Source organism: Phycomyces blakesleeanus (assembly GCF_001638985.1).
Source record: "Phycomyces blakesleeanus NRRL 1555(-) unplaced genomic scaffold PHYBLscaffold_5, whole genome shotgun sequence".
Lineage (NCBI taxonomy): Eukaryota > Fungi > Mucoromycota > Mucoromycetes > Mucorales > Phycomycetaceae > Phycomyces > Phycomyces blakesleeanus.
This window is the reverse complement of record NW_017265138.1, coordinates 343,539-363,109: the sequence shown is the minus strand read 5'-3', so window position 1 is coordinate 363,109 and position 19,571 is coordinate 343,539. Positions and strand designations below refer to the sequence as shown.

At 36.5% G+C, this 19,571-nt stretch overlaps 5 protein-coding genes across 5 annotated transcripts; 2 read left to right on the top strand and 3 right to left on the bottom strand.

Annotated features, from left to right (window-relative positions):
• Nucleotides 1-6,395: 6,395 nt before the first annotated feature.
• PHYBLDRAFT_157953 (hypothetical protein) lies at nucleotides 6,396-7,148 on the bottom strand. Its single transcript, XM_018433703.1, has one exon. It carries the CDS (start codon nucleotides 7,124-7,126, stop codon nucleotides 6,680-6,682), a length of 447 nt encoding a protein of 148 aa, XP_018294638.1. The 5' UTR covers nucleotides 7,127-7,148; the 3' UTR covers nucleotides 6,396-6,679.
• Nucleotides 7,149-8,736: 1,588 nt separating this feature from the next.
• On the bottom strand, nucleotides 8,737-11,854 carry PHYBLDRAFT_185773 (hypothetical protein). Its single transcript, XM_018439139.1, has 9 exons — nucleotides 11,467-11,854; nucleotides 11,062-11,290; nucleotides 10,783-10,975; nucleotides 10,559-10,630; nucleotides 10,276-10,518; nucleotides 10,059-10,125; nucleotides 9,417-9,980; nucleotides 9,217-9,285; nucleotides 8,737-8,985 (listed from the first exon to the last, which is right to left on the bottom strand). Exons 1-9 carry the CDS (start codon nucleotides 11,795-11,797, stop codon nucleotides 8,777-8,779), a joined length of 1,977 nt encoding a protein of 658 aa, XP_018294637.1. The 5' UTR covers nucleotides 11,798-11,854; the 3' UTR covers nucleotides 8,737-8,776.
• A 1,583-nt stretch (nucleotides 11,855-13,437) lies between these two features.
• PHYBLDRAFT_63195 (hypothetical protein) lies at nucleotides 13,438-14,458 on the top strand (the record flags this gene model as incomplete). Its single annotated transcript, XM_018441080.1, has 5 exons — nucleotides 13,438-13,440; nucleotides 13,610-13,752; nucleotides 13,851-13,929; nucleotides 14,088-14,180; nucleotides 14,363-14,458. The coding sequence occupies 5 exons, from the start codon at nucleotides 13,438-13,440 to the stop codon at nucleotides 14,456-14,458; spliced, it is 414 nt and encodes a 137-aa protein (XP_018294636.1).
• Nucleotides 14,459-14,725: 267 nt separating this feature from the next.
• On the bottom strand, nucleotides 14,726-17,682 carry PHYBLDRAFT_63196 (hypothetical protein; the record flags this gene model as incomplete). The annotated part of the gene is made up of 5 exons (XM_018441081.1): nucleotides 14,726-15,683; nucleotides 15,743-16,137; nucleotides 16,384-17,232; nucleotides 17,299-17,410; nucleotides 17,480-17,682. The coding sequence occupies 5 exons, from the start codon at nucleotides 17,680-17,682 to the stop codon at nucleotides 14,726-14,728; spliced, it is 2,517 nt and encodes an 838-aa protein (XP_018294635.1).
• A 336-nt stretch (nucleotides 17,683-18,018) lies between these two features.
• Nucleotides 18,019-18,775, top strand: PHYBLDRAFT_63197 (hypothetical protein; the record flags this gene model as incomplete). Its single annotated transcript, XM_018441082.1, has 3 exons — nucleotides 18,019-18,255; nucleotides 18,308-18,665; nucleotides 18,759-18,775. The coding sequence occupies 3 exons, from the start codon at nucleotides 18,019-18,021 to the stop codon at nucleotides 18,773-18,775; spliced, it is 612 nt and encodes a 203-aa protein (XP_018294634.1).
• Between the last annotated feature and the right edge of the window lie 796 nt (nucleotides 18,776-19,571).

Genomic DNA, 19,571 nt, shown 5'->3' with positions numbered 1-19,571 from the left:
CATTAAGCCATAAAAGAAAAATAAAAGAAAAACATATGTATATGCGTTTTTGTATGTATATATACATGTATGTATATATATATATAAAGATAAAGAGAGATAGAGAGGAAGGAAGAGAGCTGTAAAAAACCCACCAGGCTTTGCTCACTCGCTGCCGTTTACTGTTAGATTCATCTCCACTGTTTGACATTTAGTTTTTGTTTTCTGTTTGTACTGCCTGCCTCCAAAAGTCACTTTTATTATTATTATAGGTAATGCTATTCTATGTGCCTTTATTTTATTTTAAAGGAAAACCAAGACCCGGACAAAGGGCAGACTTGGCACAAAAAAGCATTTGCAGTTGAAGACCTTAACTTCCATGTACAAGAACACGTCACATGTGGGGTTCTGAATTTACTTATTTTACTTTTAATTTGGGGGAGTTTTTTTTGGTTTTGTTATTTAATGATAAACATCTTTCTTCATTTTAATATCTTGACATTCATTCTACACCTATTCTATTATAGACATTCTGTATTTAATTAACTATAATCTAAATTTCTTACTATTTCAATAAAAAAGTCTGGTAATTTGCTTTGAAATACCTTTTTCTTTGGTTTGTTTGTTTGCTTGTTTCCTTACAAATCTACTTTAAAACCATGGTTACAACAATGTTGTTATTGAATTAGAGTTTTCTAAATCTATATATACTTTTTATTCGCCCTCTAAACATTATTTTTAGCGGTATGTTCAAGGTTTTTGTCAGACATGAAGATTCTTATAAAATTTAATATTTTCTTTAAACAGCTATATTCTCTTTAATATAGTTACATTCTACTAAGCACTAATAAAGCAACGAGCCATTATCAAGAACAGCTTGCCAGGTGCAATTGATTGATGCTACAACAATATGCGGTATTTTTTTTGGTATATGTAAGCTGTTATGTACTACATCGAAAGGATGGCACAAAATTATATTTTATTTGCCGACATTAATCATAAAACAACGCACAATTGTGGAATGGAAAGACATAAACCATTTTCTGTACTCGCTTTAAAGTATTGAGGCTACAGTAAAGAAGTTGCCCTTATGGGCTATAATTATTTCGTTGTGAGTACTTCTCAATTACAAAATTTTTATATCAACCTGTACTGCTCAGGATGATTGGATTTTAATAATAATAATAATAATAATAATAATAATAATGCTAACTAGGAAGCGGCACAAATTTAAGAAAAGAAACATATCAAACCACAACATTTATTATTTGGTTTCTCGCTACTAATGAATAATTTACACAGTGGGTGGTGTAAGCATATGAATAAGAGCTTACTCAAGGATTTTATTGAACAAAAACTTGTACAGAAAGTGGTACCAGGAATATCCCAAAAGAAAATATTGTTAGTCTGATTTCTTTTTTGTACTTGTTCTTTCACTTATTCAGTAAAATTTAGACAACAAACCTTGTCTTTAAATCCAAGAATCTCCTGGTTTTTTCTTGGGTTTCCCAAAATATCGGTTGTCATCAACTACGGCTTTATTTTTTATTCCTTGTATTTATTGGTAGGTATAACACAAAGTATCTGGTTATTTACCTTATTAATTCCGATGAATATTCTTATCCTTCTATCTGTGTATGTGTGTATATTCGTGCCCGTTGCTAGACTATATTTCCACTCAAATATTATACAACCTTGTTAAGTTGCTCTACTAGAAAGAAAATAAATATCGTCTTTAGCAAAAGTCTAGTGGGCGTCAGACAGCTGTAATATAGTAGGACAATAGTAGCACTATAAGACGGATATGTTTCTGACTGGATAGAGCTTGTAAAAAAAGGGAGGAAAGAGTCTGACACTGTACAATTGTTCTTATTCTTTTACTGTCATACTGACTCATTTAGCTGATAGCGTTAAATCAATGTACATTTTTATATATTCCAACGGGAGAGTTTTTTTTTAGAGAAAAGAAAAAGAGTACATTGAATTCCACCTTATTTTATTGTGAGTTCTCATCACATATCATCTATTTGATTATTTATTCTCTAAAATAAAATCCAAGTAGCATCTGGTTACTTGGATAAAAGTGTGTGCATATAACATATTTACAAAAAAGAAAAGTATTTGAGTATATATAAATCATTGTCATACTGTAGCTCATATGACGTAAAATACAAGATCTAGTACACAGTTGAAAGGGCTTATGGATTAACAGTTGACAAAGCCTCGATGTTTCTGTCCTTCAAACATTTTACTAGAATAACCCTGATTAAGTTGATTATGGATTTTTGTTTGCTATATCAATACAGTACTTACCCACATCTGATAATACAAAATTTGTTTTAGTTGATGTTCTAGTGTATTCATCGAATGGCCTTTATCTTATGAACTTGATTACCAGTAGCTCTTGGTATCGCGCTCGCTTTTAAATATTTAATATATAAACGATGATAATGATAAAGATATCTACAAAAAAAAAGAACTATTGGTTAGCTGATATCCTCTGAAATGTATACACATCTATGGCAGGCGTAAACACATGCACTATTTTTTGTATACTATGCATTGCTACATAAACGTTAAAAAACATATATTACTTCACGAAATATATGTAGTCGTACAATTATATAATGAACCATTTATTTATTTATGTATTGATGTATTCTACGTGTAAAAATTATATTTTTTAATACGTTCATTGGTTTGTTTTACTTGATTGATTAATAATGCATATGATCTGTAAAAGAAAAAAAGATCCGTGACCAACGCCAATACACACAAACGTGTATATAGCTGTTTTTACTTTCCAAGATTATCTGGTAGTGATACCATGATAATTTATCTATTTTTTTTATTAGATTTAACCAATGCGCTCTATTAAGATCTTGATTCTTGTTATCTTTACTATGTATGCTTCCGTTCTTTGTGATAAAGAGATAGAGTATAATTTTAACACAAAGGAGGGAGGGGGATAAAATATACGGGGATGTGAAAATTAGATGTGTAAGAATGTCATCTTTTGTACCCTGGTGTACAAAGCCAGTGATGCTTTCACTAGTACGATAAAAGAGAAAGAAAGAAAAACAAAGAACCTTTTTGTTTTATTTTATTTTTGGTTAAAATGTATATATAAAATATCGGGATTCTTTGAAGCAGGCAAAAATAAGTATATCGATTGAGATATGACTTGAAACGTAGATAAAAGTATGGGCCCCTTGGAAAATACGGTTAATACTACATATATACATATGTATTGAAGAAACAAAATATTTGGTAAAACACACGCGGAACAACATGAATTGTTATAATACTCGTAATAAAAGAGTGGTTTGTTCCACGGCAAGTAATCTGAATAGGCCCGGTTCTTCAAGTTTGTCCGTTCAATTCATTCATATGTATTTATTTGTATATTAATTTCTTTTTGATTGTAAGAAGCATTTGTGTATTAATTATCAAACCTAGCTTTATATATATAGTTTGGTATTTCTAGCAATATATTACATGTCTACTAGAGGGTTGTTTTTAAAGGGTAGCCGGCTTGACTAGTTAATCATAAAGGATAAAGCGACGTAGTAAATAAGCAGCACAAGGGATTTTTTAGTACCCCAATAAAAAGTTTATGTGCAGGTGAAAACGTTATTATTACGAGGTTTTTCTAGGCCTTGTGCACTGTGACATTTAGACAAACTTTACACACAGTATTAATAAATACTAAGAGTATTTCTGCCATGTACCATAAAAATGCTTTCAGTTTAAAGCATAAAAACACAAAACAGTATTGACAAGTTTGAATAGAAAGTATATATTTAAAAATATTTTTATTATAAAAATTGTAAAATATAAAAGTATCCATTTAGATAACCAACGAGAGAAAGATATATGTGCCTACTAAAGTAAAGCGTAAGTATATAGAATTCAAAATACAAATGTATAAATCAAAACATTTAATACACGCGTTTTATGATTTATCTCGAAAAGTTCAGAGAGAAGATAAGGTTTATCGATCAACAGCTGCTCTTTTAGCAGCTTCTGGATTTTCAGTGTGATACTTTTTTAGTCATCACCACCTCTCGAGACAGGAAACCACAAAACAAAACGCGTACAAAATGATTGAATATGGAGAGTGATATCTTACCTTTTAAAAAAATTCCTTTGCGTGCGCGTAACTATTCTAAACTATTCTTACTGGATCTTATAATTTTATAGAATATATGTATAAAAGAAAGAACATCAATAATCTAAAAAAGACGAAGAACAAAAAGGTCCTTTTTAAAGAAGTTGGTTATCAGAATAAATTTTTCCGTCTTAACAAGGACTGTTGTTTATGACTCGTAATTAATAGCGGTGATGAAAAGTGTGACCTTTTTTTTTAAAAAAAAAATTGAAATATAGTAAATTTTAAAAGGTCTTGTTTCAATAAATAAAATTAACTAATTAATACACTACGTTAGGATATTTTATACTACACTACACTACACCACACTACATGTGATAAGAAGACGTGTATTTTGCTTTAGTATTAAATATTTTTTTTTGGGTTGATTGAAGTTGAGGAAGATAAGTATAAAGATGGTATCAGCTGATGTTCCGCCACTCAGATCATCTGGGCAGTGCCATTTTCTTTTATGTTTGGCAAAGAAGTGTTTTGCGGGTTAGCATGTGGCCATTACTGCCAAAATAGAAAAATACAATTTGAGTAGAGCTTTCATACCTTCATTCAAAAAAACCACTTTAGTATTTGTGTATCTTTCTACAACTTTTGATACGTTGATCGTCGCTAAATGTCGTCCTCGTCCCCCCCCCTCCCCCTTTCACTTTCATTCCTTTTTATTTTTGTCACTATATTTATCTTCTCGGATATTTTTTAATATATATTTAATTTGTTGTCATGACATTATTAAGTTTTTTTTCCTTGTATCTTTAACACACACGCATCTACTTATATATTTGCGTAAAAAGTATTTGTATATATATATAAAGAGGGCTCTGAATCATTTTCACACAAATATATAGTATATCCAAATAAATAAAAGTAAAAATAAAAATTGTTTCACAGATATTTCATGGATATACAAGACGTGAGAGGAGGGCTTGTGCTCCAAACCTTAAAGCCCGGGTATCGCACCAAATGACTGCCCACAGCGATGACAGAGCCAACAGGAATCGGCCCAAGGGCTGATGTCCAACTCAACTTCCAAACATATCTAATGTTACTTCCGTTTGTCCAACCACTTCCTCTTTTAACTTTGAGTTCCGGAAGAGCAAGTCCAATTCCCCAAGCTAATTTTTTATATACATAGGAACAGAACTTCACTTCACAGCACAGCACAACACAACACAATACAATATCATATTTTTTTTTTACATATTCTACTTATCATAAACCGACACAAAGGTTCATTGTTATATATGCATATATATTAAAAAATAGAGAAATATATATATATACAAGCCATGGTTTGAGAGTGCAGGATATTTTGGCTATCATTTTGATCTGTCGGACAGGGCCAGTCCTTGTTTAGTCCAGTTGAGTCAGACAACCGGTTGGTCAGTTAACCGGTTGGTCTGTTAGCCGGTTGGTCTGTTAGCCGGTTAGTCAGTCAGCCAGTCAGTCAGTCAGTCAGTCAGTCGGTCTTCCTTATTCAAATTCAGCCAAAAATAGAGAGGAATAAAATGCTTCAGTCAATGGGGATCTGTGGCGCAAGGTCGAATTGGGCTCGTCATCGTGGTCATTGTCCAGAAATAACAATGCGATGGTCATGAAAGGAAACAAGCACGAGACATCCCGCTCGGAATCGAAAAAGAAAGACCAAAAAAAAACAATGGGTCCTCCGCATTTTCTTTTTTGTCGTAATGATCTTTGTAGTGGAGATCGCCGGGTGAAGTAAGGTTGAGAGTTATTTCATTGTCCTAAGGAACATTCAGCTAAACACAGACCTACAAAGTCTACAAAGTCTATCAGCTAAAGCTATACATCTATATGCTTATACACATATCAACATCTATATAAATACACACACATATCTTACATGCTCTATGACTAAACCACTCTTAATAGAACGTGTGCTTAAGCAAGGGCTACACAAAACACAAGCATGATATTTGGTCAAGGCCCACGGGTTCACAAAGAAAGCGAATCTCGGCAAAAATACAGAGGAGAAAGGTAGGAGATACGACGTTGAGGTAAGGGGGGGGAGGAGAGATACAATGAGACTCAGCTGTGGCTGCCATGGTAAAATAAAATAAAAATTATAGCGTGTGGATCTGGCAACACACTACACACACTATACACAACCCACAACTCACCAAGGATAGATTACTCGCCCTTGTGCCCCTTTTTTAATTTTCATTGGGCAGAACCTGTCTTGTATTTTTTTTTGCCCCGCCTCCCCCGTCCTTCATCCCCTTCCTCTCTTTCTCCTAAGCCTCGTGTTTCACTCTTCCTCATGAACGGCACCGACCACACAATCCGACACGTCACTGTGGACAAGATGAGACGCAAGCGACTCAAGGTTGTGAGTGCATGCCAAGAATGCAGACGTAAAAAAACAAAGTGCAATGGCGAATTACCATGTATGAGCTGTGTCAAGGGAAGCATTGAATGTGCATACACCCCCCAGTCCAAACCTCTTCCGCCACTCTTTACAACATGTCCTGGTCAAGCAACTCCCTCACCAGCTCAGGCACCAGCTCAGGCACCAGCTCAAGCACCAACACAAGCACCAACACAAGCACCAACACAAGCACCAACGCAAGTACCATCGCAAGCACCAGCGCAAGCACCAGCATCAGTGCCAGCGCCAGTACCGGTACCAGCACCAGTACCAACACCAGCAGCAACATCGGTACCAACGGCAGCGGCAGATACGACGGCAACAATACCGGCAACGATGTCGGCAACGACAATAGTGTCGTCGGCAACAACAACATCACTAGGAACAACAACAGCAGCACAAATAGTACCAACAACAGCAGCACCATCGTCGTCGTCGTCGTCGGTGTCGGTATCGGCGTCGGTTGTGTCATCTGCAACATCAGCCCCAATAGTAGTATCAACGGCAACACCTCTACCCACATCAACCGGACCCGTTAATTCACCCGCCAATTCACCCGCACGTACGGTGTCTGGACCAACACAGGCGCACGCCATTGATGTGATTGAAGATCGGCTGAAAGTGATTGAAGATGTACTGCGCTCGCTCTTGGCTACGAGCGGAAGGGACCAGCATCTACTTGCGGCACTGAATAAATCGCACCGGATCGAGTCTTCTCACCCGCCCAGCTCACCCTCTTACCATAACCACGACCGGATAGCCGAAATCAGTAACAACAGTAATCTTAGTAGTAATATTAGTAATGGCGGTGGCGGTGGCGGTGGTGTTAGTGGTATTGGTAGTGGTGGCGGTGGTGGTAGACCTCCAGTTCTTATTCAGTCGCGCGAGAAGAGGGCGTATTCTGAGTCTGAAGATTACGGTCGCCACAGCTACGCTGGGCCGGAAGCGGAAAGACAGCCAACCCGGTCATCGGAATCCCTCACTGGTCACGGGTATCCGGCAATGGACTCCATTGACTCGTCTTCATCATCCTTCCGCTCCAATGAAAACATTAAATACTCAGCATTTACACCTCGTGGTTCAACTTCTTCCTCTCCCCCATCAAAAGGTGGAAGTGGTGGAGGTGGAGGATTATCTATTGGGCCTTCTTCGTATCGTGTTCGATTGCCTCCAATACAGAGCACGATTTCTCCAATGTCCCAATATTCTTCTTCCGGTTCACCTTCTATCCGAAACTTACTCAACCGTAACGATGCCTGTACATTGCCGTCTATCGGAATGTCCAGATCGGCCCCACCTCTTTTAGACACCCTAGAGATCGATTCACCATCGCCTCCAACACAGCTTCCGAACAAACCGGCTTACAGTGACACAAACGGCCGGCATTTCCTCGAGCGGCCCACTCCACGATCGCCCTCAACTTCTGGGTTCTATCGTAGCATTACTTCACCCCACGAAATAGGCACAGGCTCTTCTTCTTAAATATTATTTTTTTCTTGTCTTCTTCTTCTTTTATATATATATATATATAACTTACAACATACACAACCTCCACTTTCCCCCATTCTTCAATATCTTCTTTCGTTCTCGTTCTCTCCACGCACATACACATACACAAACACGCAAAAGCACACCAATCACTCACTCACGCACATACGCAACACATCAATACACATCAATACACAATCACTTCAATCAATAATGGATCACACAAAATAAGAAGAAGCAACAGTATCAAGAAATTAACCAAGAAAAAAGATGTCCTTTATATCCTCTTTTTTTGTAGCTGTAGCCATAGCTTTTACTGTTGTTCAACACCTTTTATTCTCTTTCTCTCGATAGTCTAATGCCCCTTTTTTTGTGTTGTTCTTCCTTTTATTTTACCTTTATTTTCTGCTAATTGCTTCTTCTTCCTTTTTCCTTTTATATACGCTGGTCGCTTGACTTTCTCAAATATTATCTCACAAACCACCTTTTCTACCTATTATATTTTATTATATTATATTATATTATATTATATTATATCTCAACATTTCTTGTTTTTTTTTTACCTGCTTCAGAGAAGTATTTTCCTTAATTCAATTTTTGTCTGTCTGTCTGTCTGTCTGTCTGTATGTATGTATGTATGTATGTCTGACTGCCTGCCTGTTTGTCTATACACTCTCAACAACCCTTTCTTTCTTTTCTATCTTTCTCTTTCTATTTTACTGTCTTTTTTTATTTTTCTTTCTCTTTTTATATATAAATCAGAGCCCAACCATTCCAAATACACACAAAGCACCAATATATGGTACTAGTACCGTCTTGGCCACAAAATAAAACAAAATTCCAAACGCAATCGAGATCGGAAGTGCCGGAAGCGCTTTTTTGTAAATCGCCAGCAAGAAAATCGTAGTCGTAAGTCCAGTCAGAACAGCAACCGTGCAGCACACCGTAGTGATCCAGTCATACATGGCTACATAAAATACACACACACACACACATACACACACACACACATACGCATGTTTGCATTTGGTATTTTTTGTATCAATACACAAACACACAAACACACAAACACACACACACACACACACACACACAGATGCAAACAAAATGATATTCCAAAACATTTTAAGATTTTTTATCACTTTTATTAGTTTTGTTGTTGTTGTTGACCATGATGTAACTATCATTAATTTCTTACCTGCCCGAGCCACCAATACGCTGTAAAATACAAAATCGCCCAAGCCCAGCTTTAGGCCACTTCGTTCAGCTACCAAAAACAAATAGGAAAAAAAAAGATGCACACAGGCACACAGGCACATAGAAATACGGATATATACATTTTTTTTGTTAGTTTTCTTTCTTTTTTTTTCTTTTTTTCTTTTTTGTATCTTGTTTTACCATCTTCTTCATCTATTTCGTCTCGCTGTTCATTATGATCATCAAGTCTTCGGTTTGATGTGCCTAACTCAAAGGTAGAGCCTTGTTCAGCCTTGGTATTATTATTTAGAGTGCTTGTGAGCGATTGGGTCGACGGAAGATCGCGCGAAATCGGAGAAGAGTTCTGATTCAAGGGAGCAATTGAGGAGGTAGAGGCTTCGTATTCAGAAGAATTGGTATGGCTGTGGAATGTGTTTGCAAACGAAGAGTGGGTGAGGTTTCGTGAGCGACGAAAGTCAGGTGAGAATGATGAAAATGGCGAGAGAGTGGGTTCGGGACTAGTGATGACCGTAGTAGAGGAAGAAGAGGAATACGGTATTGTGGTTCCTGTGGTTCCTGTGGTTGTTATTGTGTCTGTGATTGTATTGGCTATACTGGTAGACAGCCGGAAGTGGTCGTTTGGGGCTACCATAAACCACACTGCATTTACCGAATACAAAAGAGCAGGAACCTCTCTTTGTTGGGTCTTTGAGCTTTCGATTAATAGTCGTAATGGCCCAAACGGACAGAGAACAGCAACAAGATCTAAAAGCAAAAAAAAAATGAAGTCAAATGTTATTATTACTATTATTATTATGATAATAAGACTAATAATAATTTTACCCCACACTGCCAATAAACCCAACAAGATCCAGGTAGTCCACTGCTCTAATCCGGTTAATGAAAATGCCTACACACACAAAAACAAAGGTATTGAGAATGTATTTATATAATAATAATTTTTTTTGTTAGTTTAATTAATTAATTAAAGTTAAAGCCAAAGAAGAAGAAATCAATGTATTTGATTTTTTAAAATCTACGTGTATGCAGGGAATCTTACCATTAAAGAACTCATGATCGTAAGATAAGACTGCTGTAGCCATAGGGGCCCTTTCCAAAAAATAGAAAGAAGCCCAACCATTGCAAAATTCCACAATGCAATGGCCAAGGTGATATAGTCCAAAGGTATAGAAAATACTTGGATGAGATTACTAATCGATTGTTTTATCAAAATTAGGTAATTTGTTAGTAACATTTGACTTTTGATCATTCCTTCATTCATTCTTCCTTTTGATCTTCCTTTCTTACATCCCAATTGATTAAAATAGAAATATAGTATATACTTGCAGTAATAATAAATAGCTCATGAAGCCTAGCAAACCAACTACCACAATCATAAAGAAGCCGATCAATATCTATTAAATATACATATAAAAAAATTCGTCAAATTATTATCATTTTTTTTTGAAACAAAAAATCAAAGCAAGCCAATATACCCATATATATATATATATAAGATTGATACGATAATAATAGTAATAATAATAATAATAATAATAATCCTAACCTTGATCCATCCTTTCTTAAAGATAAAGACAATAATGATGGTCACCACAATAATCTGTCCAATAATAATGGCAGCATTGGCAAGTGAATTGAGTGCGGCTGTTCCACCAGTGGAACTTGAGCTACTGCCACTTGTTGTACTGCTACCACTGCCTGTATTCGGGGCCAGGACAGCATAGGTTGGTCTTGTGGGACTATTATTATATAATATAGCAAGAAATTAATAAATTAATTAATAAATTAATTAATTAGTTAATTAAAAATTATATATATATATTACCTGTAATCACTTTGGCCACTAAAGGACACCTTTACCCAAAATATACTCAATACAATACAGACAACCACAGGTTTAATGATAAGATAGATCTGGTGCATGTAAAACTTGAGGTCATCACCATAACGATCTTCATCATCGTCATCATCGGTATTAATTCTATTCGGTCTTGTTTCGGTATCGTTTAAGTTCTGAAGAGGAATATCAGTTGTTGTAAAACTAGATGATCTTCCTAATGATGAAATCCACAAATGAGTTTATTTAGTATATTATAACCAACACAAAAATCAAAAGTGAAATAAAAAAGAAAAAATAAGGGTGTGTTACACTCTGCTCTTGGCACTTCTTTTTCTTTTCTTTTCTTTACTTGGAATATATTACATTAAACATAACAACAACAATAAGTACCATGTCTTTGACGATCTGATCCTCGGCCAGATACGATTGCTGCTGCTGATGTTGCTGTGGTTGTGTTTGTGTTTGTTGATGATCTAAATCCTGTTTGGGAATCCCGGACTGCTCGGGATCTTCTGGCTTCTTTTGTAGCCTCGCAAGTCTTATAGTGGCGATGTTTCCAGTGACTCTTCTGACACTCATCGGAGCAATATCGAGGTCCACTCAACCCGCAGGACGAGCACATAAATGTGGCAGGTAATGTGCAATTAGAACATTCTGATGGTGTTGATTGCGTAACTTGAGTGTCATCGTTGTTATTGTTATTATTAATAGTTGAATCCATCCCGTCCCAGGTTTGGGGATTGGGGGTTTTAAGTGAGGAATAGTGAGTTAATTAAAGAAAAATATATATATATGTGTGTGTGTGTGTGTGTTTTTGTAACTATGTTATGTAGTTAAGAGAATGATATATATAATATTATAATATTAAGGCGAATAAAGATAAGAATAATTATAGTAATAAAGGGGAAAAAAAGGGTGGGTCGAGATGATTTGCTTCAAATGAAGGAATGTCGTGTAATATATAAGAAGGGCAAAGTGACAGGGACCATGGTGGTGTGTGAAAAGTAATTGAGAGAAAGAGAGAGAGAGAGAAAGAGTGGAGTGAGATAGAGTCACGAGTTTGATAAATTGAATAGTGTTTCAACTTTAAATTTGGACGATGTTAATTTCTTTTGGGCGAATCAAAATTAGCTTTCAGATATTTAGCTTACCTTTTTTGGATAAAAGAATTAGTATTTAGATTAGAGAGGGTGTCTTCGAGCCTGAATTGCAAACGTTTGCAAATTTTTATTTTACGCGGCGAATTAAATTCCAATACTTGTTTTGCAAATTTCATGGTGGAGGCCATTTAGTGAGCATTTGAAGCCAAAAGTTAGGTAATCCCTGATTTTTTACTTCAAATGCTCACTAAATTTCTAGTAAAAATTGGGCTTATTTTTCCCACTCCAAAACAAAATGTATGATAGCCAGTAGCCTCTTCTTCATACTTACTTAATAAAATAGGCCTTGGAAAGTCAAGTTTATTAAGGTCTATTTCCTCTAAATTTCTTAGTATCAATGTTTTCAACTTATAATATTCATAACTGTGTCTGAGCTTTATTCCTATTTTTGATTGGGTTTTACAAATAATTATTTTTTAGTCATCTTGAAATTATCATAACTCGACACCCTCTCTATTTATTGAAAGAATAAAAAAAATAGCCACCTAAGGGCCTTCTCAAGCACTCGCCAAAGTCCTAAAAGTTGGCGTTGAAATCCAAATAAGTATTAGCCAAGATTTTCTAATTTAGCCAATCTTGTTGGCGAAGGTTACTAATTTAAGAAACTCTCGCCAATCCGTATATGGAAATCACCGCCAACATTTAGGACCTTGGCGGGTGCTTGAGAAGCCCCTAACTGACTGTTAGAAAAAGTAAATAAGGTGGACAATTACGTACCAAAAAATATCTGTGGACAGACCAAAAGGGCAAAACAACTTCATCCAGAACTTAGTCAATTAGACTAATTTATGACTGTCCACATCTTTATTTAAAAAAAGTTCAAAATTAGTTCAAAATACATATTTGATAAAATAGTGCATATAATCCCGTCTCTGTCATTAAGTGAGAACTTTTTATTGCGAGTTTTTCTAGACCTCTCATTATATGACACATCTTCTCCATAAAAAATGCTTCTCTTCTCAATTCTAGTGACAATGGAAGAAAACTAGCTAATTAGAGTCGATTAAAAATGTTGCCCTTTTTTTGCCCTTTTTTTGAACCTCCAAAAAAAAGGGCAAAAAAAGGGCAGAATTAATTAAAACTCTCGCCCAATGATATGACTTAAATGTTTGGTCTTTTTTTTCCTTTTTTGAACTTTTAGTCTGTCCACCCCAAGTTTATTGAAATGTGTTCATTAGTGATTATATAGGATCATCCAAATATGGTAATATTTTATGACCTAACGCTGATCTCCGTCACAGAGTATATACAGCAGTCACATCTCAACTATCGTGCGATAAATAGCATCTGCCGCAGTTATGTTATTAGGTTGTTCTCCATTGATGAATTTGCCGTGTTTAACATGTTTAACAAAACTGTTGACTGCGTACTAGTTATTCGAAACCATCAACTTTAAGATAAGTACACATGTTTGCATCTTTCCTACCTTATTCCCTTTCAAAGTGCGCCCAACTATGATCCACATGTTGGAGCCACACCAGTCATTAGAACTGGAGCTTACAACAAGACACGTTGGGTATTTATCATTTTCAGGACAGAAACTGCACTGCTAATAAACTTGGCTTTGCACGGTCTGCTCCCCATTTTGATAAGTACTTTGATTTTTTTAAAAAGAATTTGCGCGCCCAACTATGATCCACATGTTGGAGCCACACCAGTCATTAGAACTGGGGCTTACAACAAGACACGTTGGGTATTTATCATTTTCAGGACAGAAACTGCACTGCTAATAAACTTGGCTTTGCACGGTCTGTTCCCCGCTATGTTAAGCGCTTATTCTTTTTTTTCTGGCTCTTGATTTCTTTACAGAGACGTGTATTTTAATTCAATATTAAATATTTGATTCTGTAGCTACCAGATATTACCTTTTTAATTGTTAGCATTATTTCGTTTCTCCTCCATATGTACCGTCTACTGCTACAGCCAAGATATTGGCTTACACTGGTAATTCCCCACTTTTTCTTTAAGATATAGCTGATTAACCAGGTTTGTATAATCACATTCATATGTATTCAAAAGCTTCAAATTTCACAGCTAACTTGTACAAGTTTTAAGCTTTCTCTTTTTTTTGGCCATTTTCTTCTTACATTACAATCGGCTCTTTTAAATGCATATATATCATCTAGGTATGGCCGACATACGGCTTCTACTGCTACATACACTACGGGAAAAAATGGCGGTTTTTTGCTTTTGTGACTATGTTTTCGGCCTATAATAATTAAAAAATCACTAAAAATCCAATTTGAAACTAGAAAATCTCTGTTTTTTGAAAAGGTTGACAAAAAGCAAATTGACCACCTAAAATTAAATTTCCTGATAGACAAAAGTAAGCTTTAACTACAGACTTTACATTTTTAGTAAATGTAGATTGCATTTGATGACTATTAAAAGTCAGAAGAAAAAGAGAAGAAAATATCTAAACTTTCTGCTGAGAAAATAAAATATGTTAAGACTTTGAAAAAAAAAATGTATTACAAAAAAAAAACAAATTATAGGTCTGCAAGAGAACCAAGTGACAATTTTGGGCCGCGGTTAAGCTCTGACCACACTATGTATGTTGTTGTTGTTGTTGTTGTTGTTGTTGTTGTTGTATTTATAGTCGCGTCCGACTTCACCAAACCAACCAATTCTTTGACATCTGCCAGGTGAACTACCTTTGGCTTCATTTGCCCATTGTTAACAACTGGTATACCATTTACCAAACGGACTGCCGCAATCTCTACAAGAGCAAGCGGCCATCTCTTGTTGTTGAGCTTGTGCTCAAAGAAGACAACAACTTTTCCGAAGAAATCCTTGTAAACCGGGGAGTATGCAGAATTTATGTTGCGGTTTTCATCAACCTGAATCTGTAATCTGATGTTATGTGCCTCCCTTACACAATTTTGGTTGAGTGCAGAGTCAATCACACAACCATTGACAAATGCCTTGCGGCTAGTTTGTATAGCTGCTTCAATCATACTACACTCTTCCCCCTTTGATTCGTAGAAGTCTTCAAGAAGTTTCGAAAGACAAGAAATGCCTTCAAAACTATCTCGGATCGTTCTATTCCTCAAAGGCCCCCAGAACTCACTATCAGACCCAGCACCAACACGCTCACCCTCATCTGTCAACGGCCAACCAGCAGTGGAATCTTCATATTGTAAGTGTCGTGCTGTTCTTGCTTCTGTAATCATGACAGTGGCTCCGGCCTCTGCTTGTCGTATTTGTGCTAAGCCAAGCATGATATTGCCAGCGTTAACATTTATAGCAGAATTACTCTTGATAGCCCTTGAGTATTCACCGATTGCCCGTTCCACGGATCTGGCGCTATATGCACGAGGTGGGCCGTATGCGTCAATCATGAGAGGATAGTGCTGAAGAAGATGCTGGTTTATAGTGAAAATATTGATTTTGATTTTTCCACTTGTAAGCAGCGATTCCAGGTACATGTTCCATATTTCAAGTTTACTGAAGAAAAATAGTTAGAATAAATAATAGAATAACACATAGCTTTTACTAAAATATACCTTTTGATAGAGGTTTGTTCCTCTGCTGATAACTCCCAGCTCATGAGTAGGTTACATGCTTGAACCAAGCCAAGTAACGCGTTCCGGGCAGTTGCATCTCCAATACGCTCTGCCACCAGCGTAGGGACGACGAACAGAAGAAAGTCTGCCCAATCGACGGCCTTGAACGACCCGGGGTTCTTGTATACATCCCTCCAATCGCCATGGAAGGATGTAGGGATGGTATTTCTTGTTTTGTACATTGCTGTACCGATCTCCTTCCGAACACCAGAAGAAAGAGCAAAACAATGGTCTGTTCCGTAGGTACCAGAAACCAAACCCCAGACCTGCTTGCTTATTCCATGGCAAAGTCCATGCATCTCATCGAGGGCAAAAAACAATGGTCCAGAGAATACCTTCAATGTTACCAGGGGGGATTGTCCGTTTAACCCTTTGCGGCTGGATGCACTGGCCTGGGAAAAATTCTGGAAACTTTCCAGCGTACGGATATTGGTGCTGGGCAAAGTTCTGAAGTATTGTCCGTGCTTGGGACATTGGCCGACAACATGACAGATACGGCAACCGTCTTTGCTCATATGTCCAGAATGACATGCCAACTTTGCTAAGGCGGGAATGTCACCAGTGACCATTAAGATATGTACCTTGGCACGAATGGTCTCGTTTGGTGTCTTGACGACCATCCCTTCGCTCTCCAACACCAGGAGCTCTTTCATCGTTGGTTCCATGAACGACCAGAAATTGGCAGGTGCACCTGGACCTGGGATCATTGCGATCTGGAGTATTCTGCTTCTCTCATACCGGACCATGGGATTCAGGTTAAGAATGGTGGCATGGAGGATCGTTACAGAACCAGGAACATTGTGTGGCGTGAATCCATCAACAGACAACGAAATTGCAATGTCATCTTTTCCGGAAAACAGATGTTTTGCTTGCTGGTAAACCTGGCCATCAAACACATCGGTTTTACTTCCATCCGAGCTTGACTCATGATTATGGCGGTAATGCATATCTGCTCTTGTATCCTCGTTGGCTAACGCAAGAGCAAGTTGTCTCGCCAATGGAAGCTGTATCATTGTGGCAGTAGCAACCAGATCACCACCCTCGGTTTCTCCACGTCTTGTTTTGTACCGGCTTTGTCCACAGTTGGAGCACTCAGTCTGGGATAGACTGGTAAAGAGCATACATCCCCTCTGACAGATATCATGGACTGTCTCTTCAACACCAGAGAAACGCTTCAAAAGCTTTTTGCTGAGATGAGGAGTACATGCTCTGTATGTAATACAAGTCGACGTTTCCAAAATGCTGTTGAAATGCTTGACTATCATTTCATGGGCATTGCGGGAGATACCAAAATCCTTAATGATCTTGAGAAACTCAAGGTTCTTTGCGTCGTCTTTGTCAGGGGTAGGTGTAGGCTGACTGAAGTCAAAAACCAAAGGAGATGTTTCGTTTTCAATGATATCCATGTCGTTGCCAAGTTCCGCATCATACTTTAACAAGGTAGATAATAATTAGCATTATATAATAAGACATGTATATCTATATATATATCTTACCATAGACTCATCATTATCATCATTACTAAAGATATTCATAATTGGATCATCGTTATCTTCGCTGTTGAGTGTATCCATGATCTGATCTTTGATTGCATCAGCACGTTCTCTGCTTGTTTATGAAGGTAACAATATAATTAATTACACTTTCTAATAGTATGTATGTGATTTGTAGATTTACTCGATAGTGTCATTTGAGACAGTGTTCAAAACAACACTGACTTGTCCAGGAACAAGCGTGGTCTGTGAAGTCTGGATATCATTATGTCTTCTATGACGGTTCTTAAAGCATTGAGCTCTACAACTCTTGGCTTTTTTTAAATTGGTGTGGCGCTCTTTGCATTGATTGCATTGGTAACTATCAAGGATTGAATTTGAAGACATTTTTTAGGTTGGAAATAAACACTTAAGAATAAAGGTATGAATATTGATAATTCCTTTTAAATAATATGCCTTTATACTTAATAGCGTTGAGATTTGTATAGACTTATTGTCTACTTGTAGTCATTGACATAGATGATACAAATATAAACTCAGGAACAGAAGCTAAAACATTGCGTAATAGCTGTTATTAGAACTACAGTAGCCCAATAATAATATTGGCTGGACCAATAGGTTAAACTCATTTATATGAAACTAATAATAGACAATAGAAAATTTTTTCGGCCTTTATCTTTCTTTCACAACAATCCTTTTTCTCAGGTAAACCAAACTCTCAACATGAATAACACAGATAACAATTCCATCTCTTTGCTACACACCATGTACAATGAGATACTATCTTTGAAGGCAGGCCAAGAAAAGGCCAAACTTGAAATGAAGGCACAGATCGAAGAGTTGAAGCTCGAAATGAAGACGAGCAGTGAAGATTTGAATTTGGAGATTACTGCTCTCCAGAGCCAACTGGAGAATAGAAACATTTCCAACCAACACACTTCGCCTTCTGTCTCTGCCATTGTAAGACAAAAAATAAAACGAGTTGAATATATATTAATATGTCATTTAATAGTCTAGTGCTAATACCATCCGCAAACCGGTGAGCATATTCCGTGAAATAACTTTAAAGCATATCTTCAAGATGATAAGTGAAGACCTTGGCATTGAAGTAACAAGTAACGAAAAGGCCACACTCGATATGTGTACAAAGCTTATATGTGATGATATGGCTGCCCATCCTTCAGTGATCGCTCTTGGTCCTAATCCTAGCTGGGGGTCTATACCAGTAGCACTTAAGAAAGAAATGTGTGCCAGGCACGCAAATATAATGAAGGATTCTGGTATAGACTTCACTAGATGTCTCGGAAACTGGGCATCAACTGCAAGAGTTGCACATCTCTGGAGGGACCGCCATAAAATATTACAGTCTTGTAAGTAATCCAGTGTAGTGGAATTGAATAGGATATTTTACTATGAAAACCTAGAATATTAAATAGTAAATAGCCAATAAAATGTATCTATAGATTTTTTTATGCTTTAACAGCCAATAAAATAAACAATATTATTTATTTTTCTGTCATAATAACCAGTAAAATGAACAATATGATTTTTTTTCTGTCATAACAACCAATAAAAATGATTAATAAAAATGATCATCTATTGTAATAACCAATAAAAATTTGTATTTATTAAAATGATCAAACATTTACATGTATATTATCCAATAAAAAACTGTTTTCATAAAAGTAACATTAAAAAAAAATTACTAGTGTCCAATAGAATTCCTTTCTAAGCTAAAATATTAAAGTAATAAATGACATTTAAGAGAGTACCCAATAAAAGTAATCGATTATATAATATACTTTATACAATAAAGAATGAAACGCTGTCCAATAGAAGAGCCAACAAAGGAGAATCAGAAAGCGGAGATCTGTAATATGTATTTAAACTCCAGGGGGGCAAAGTGGATATTTGGCAAAAAACCGCCACAAAGCCGCCCTGTCAAACCGCCATAAAGCAGCCATAAAACCCCACTTTTTTTTCCCGTAGTGCGGATAAATCGCGTCCAAGAAACAAGGTGCCTTTCATTGTAATGGGAGATTTTGTGTTTGGTAAAGATTTAGTCAAGCTTAAAGGAAATCGATGCGGCGTAACTGGAGTTTTGTAGCATGTATTAAGAAAAAACGCGAGACTGTTGGTGAACTTTGTTGTGATTACGATTGACAGGTATAACACCTCCAGTATCTGTAGTATTCTTTGTACAAAGACCTTAGACCTTGCAACCCAACTTTTAGGTCATAGTGTGTCTGTTTGTAAAAAAAAAAAAAAAAAAAAAA

Excerpts from the sequence above, each read along its gene's own strand:
- PHYBLDRAFT_157953 (XM_018433703.1), bottom strand. The coding sequence starts at position 7,126 with ATGGCGTGCGCCTGTGTTGGTCCAGACACCGTACGTGCGGGTGAATTG.
- PHYBLDRAFT_185773 (XM_018439139.1), bottom strand. The coding sequence starts at position 11,797 with ATGGATTCAACTATTAATAATAACAATAACAACGATGACACTCAAGTT. Across the intron at positions 10,631-10,782 it reads TTAAGAAAGGATGGATCAAG|ATATTGATCGGCTTCTTTAT; the intron begins GTTAGGATTATT and ends TATATTTAATAG. Across the intron at positions 8,986-9,216 it reads CGTATTGGTGGCTCGGGCAG|CCATGTATGACTGGATCACT; the intron begins GTAAGAAATTAA and ends TATTTTATGTAG.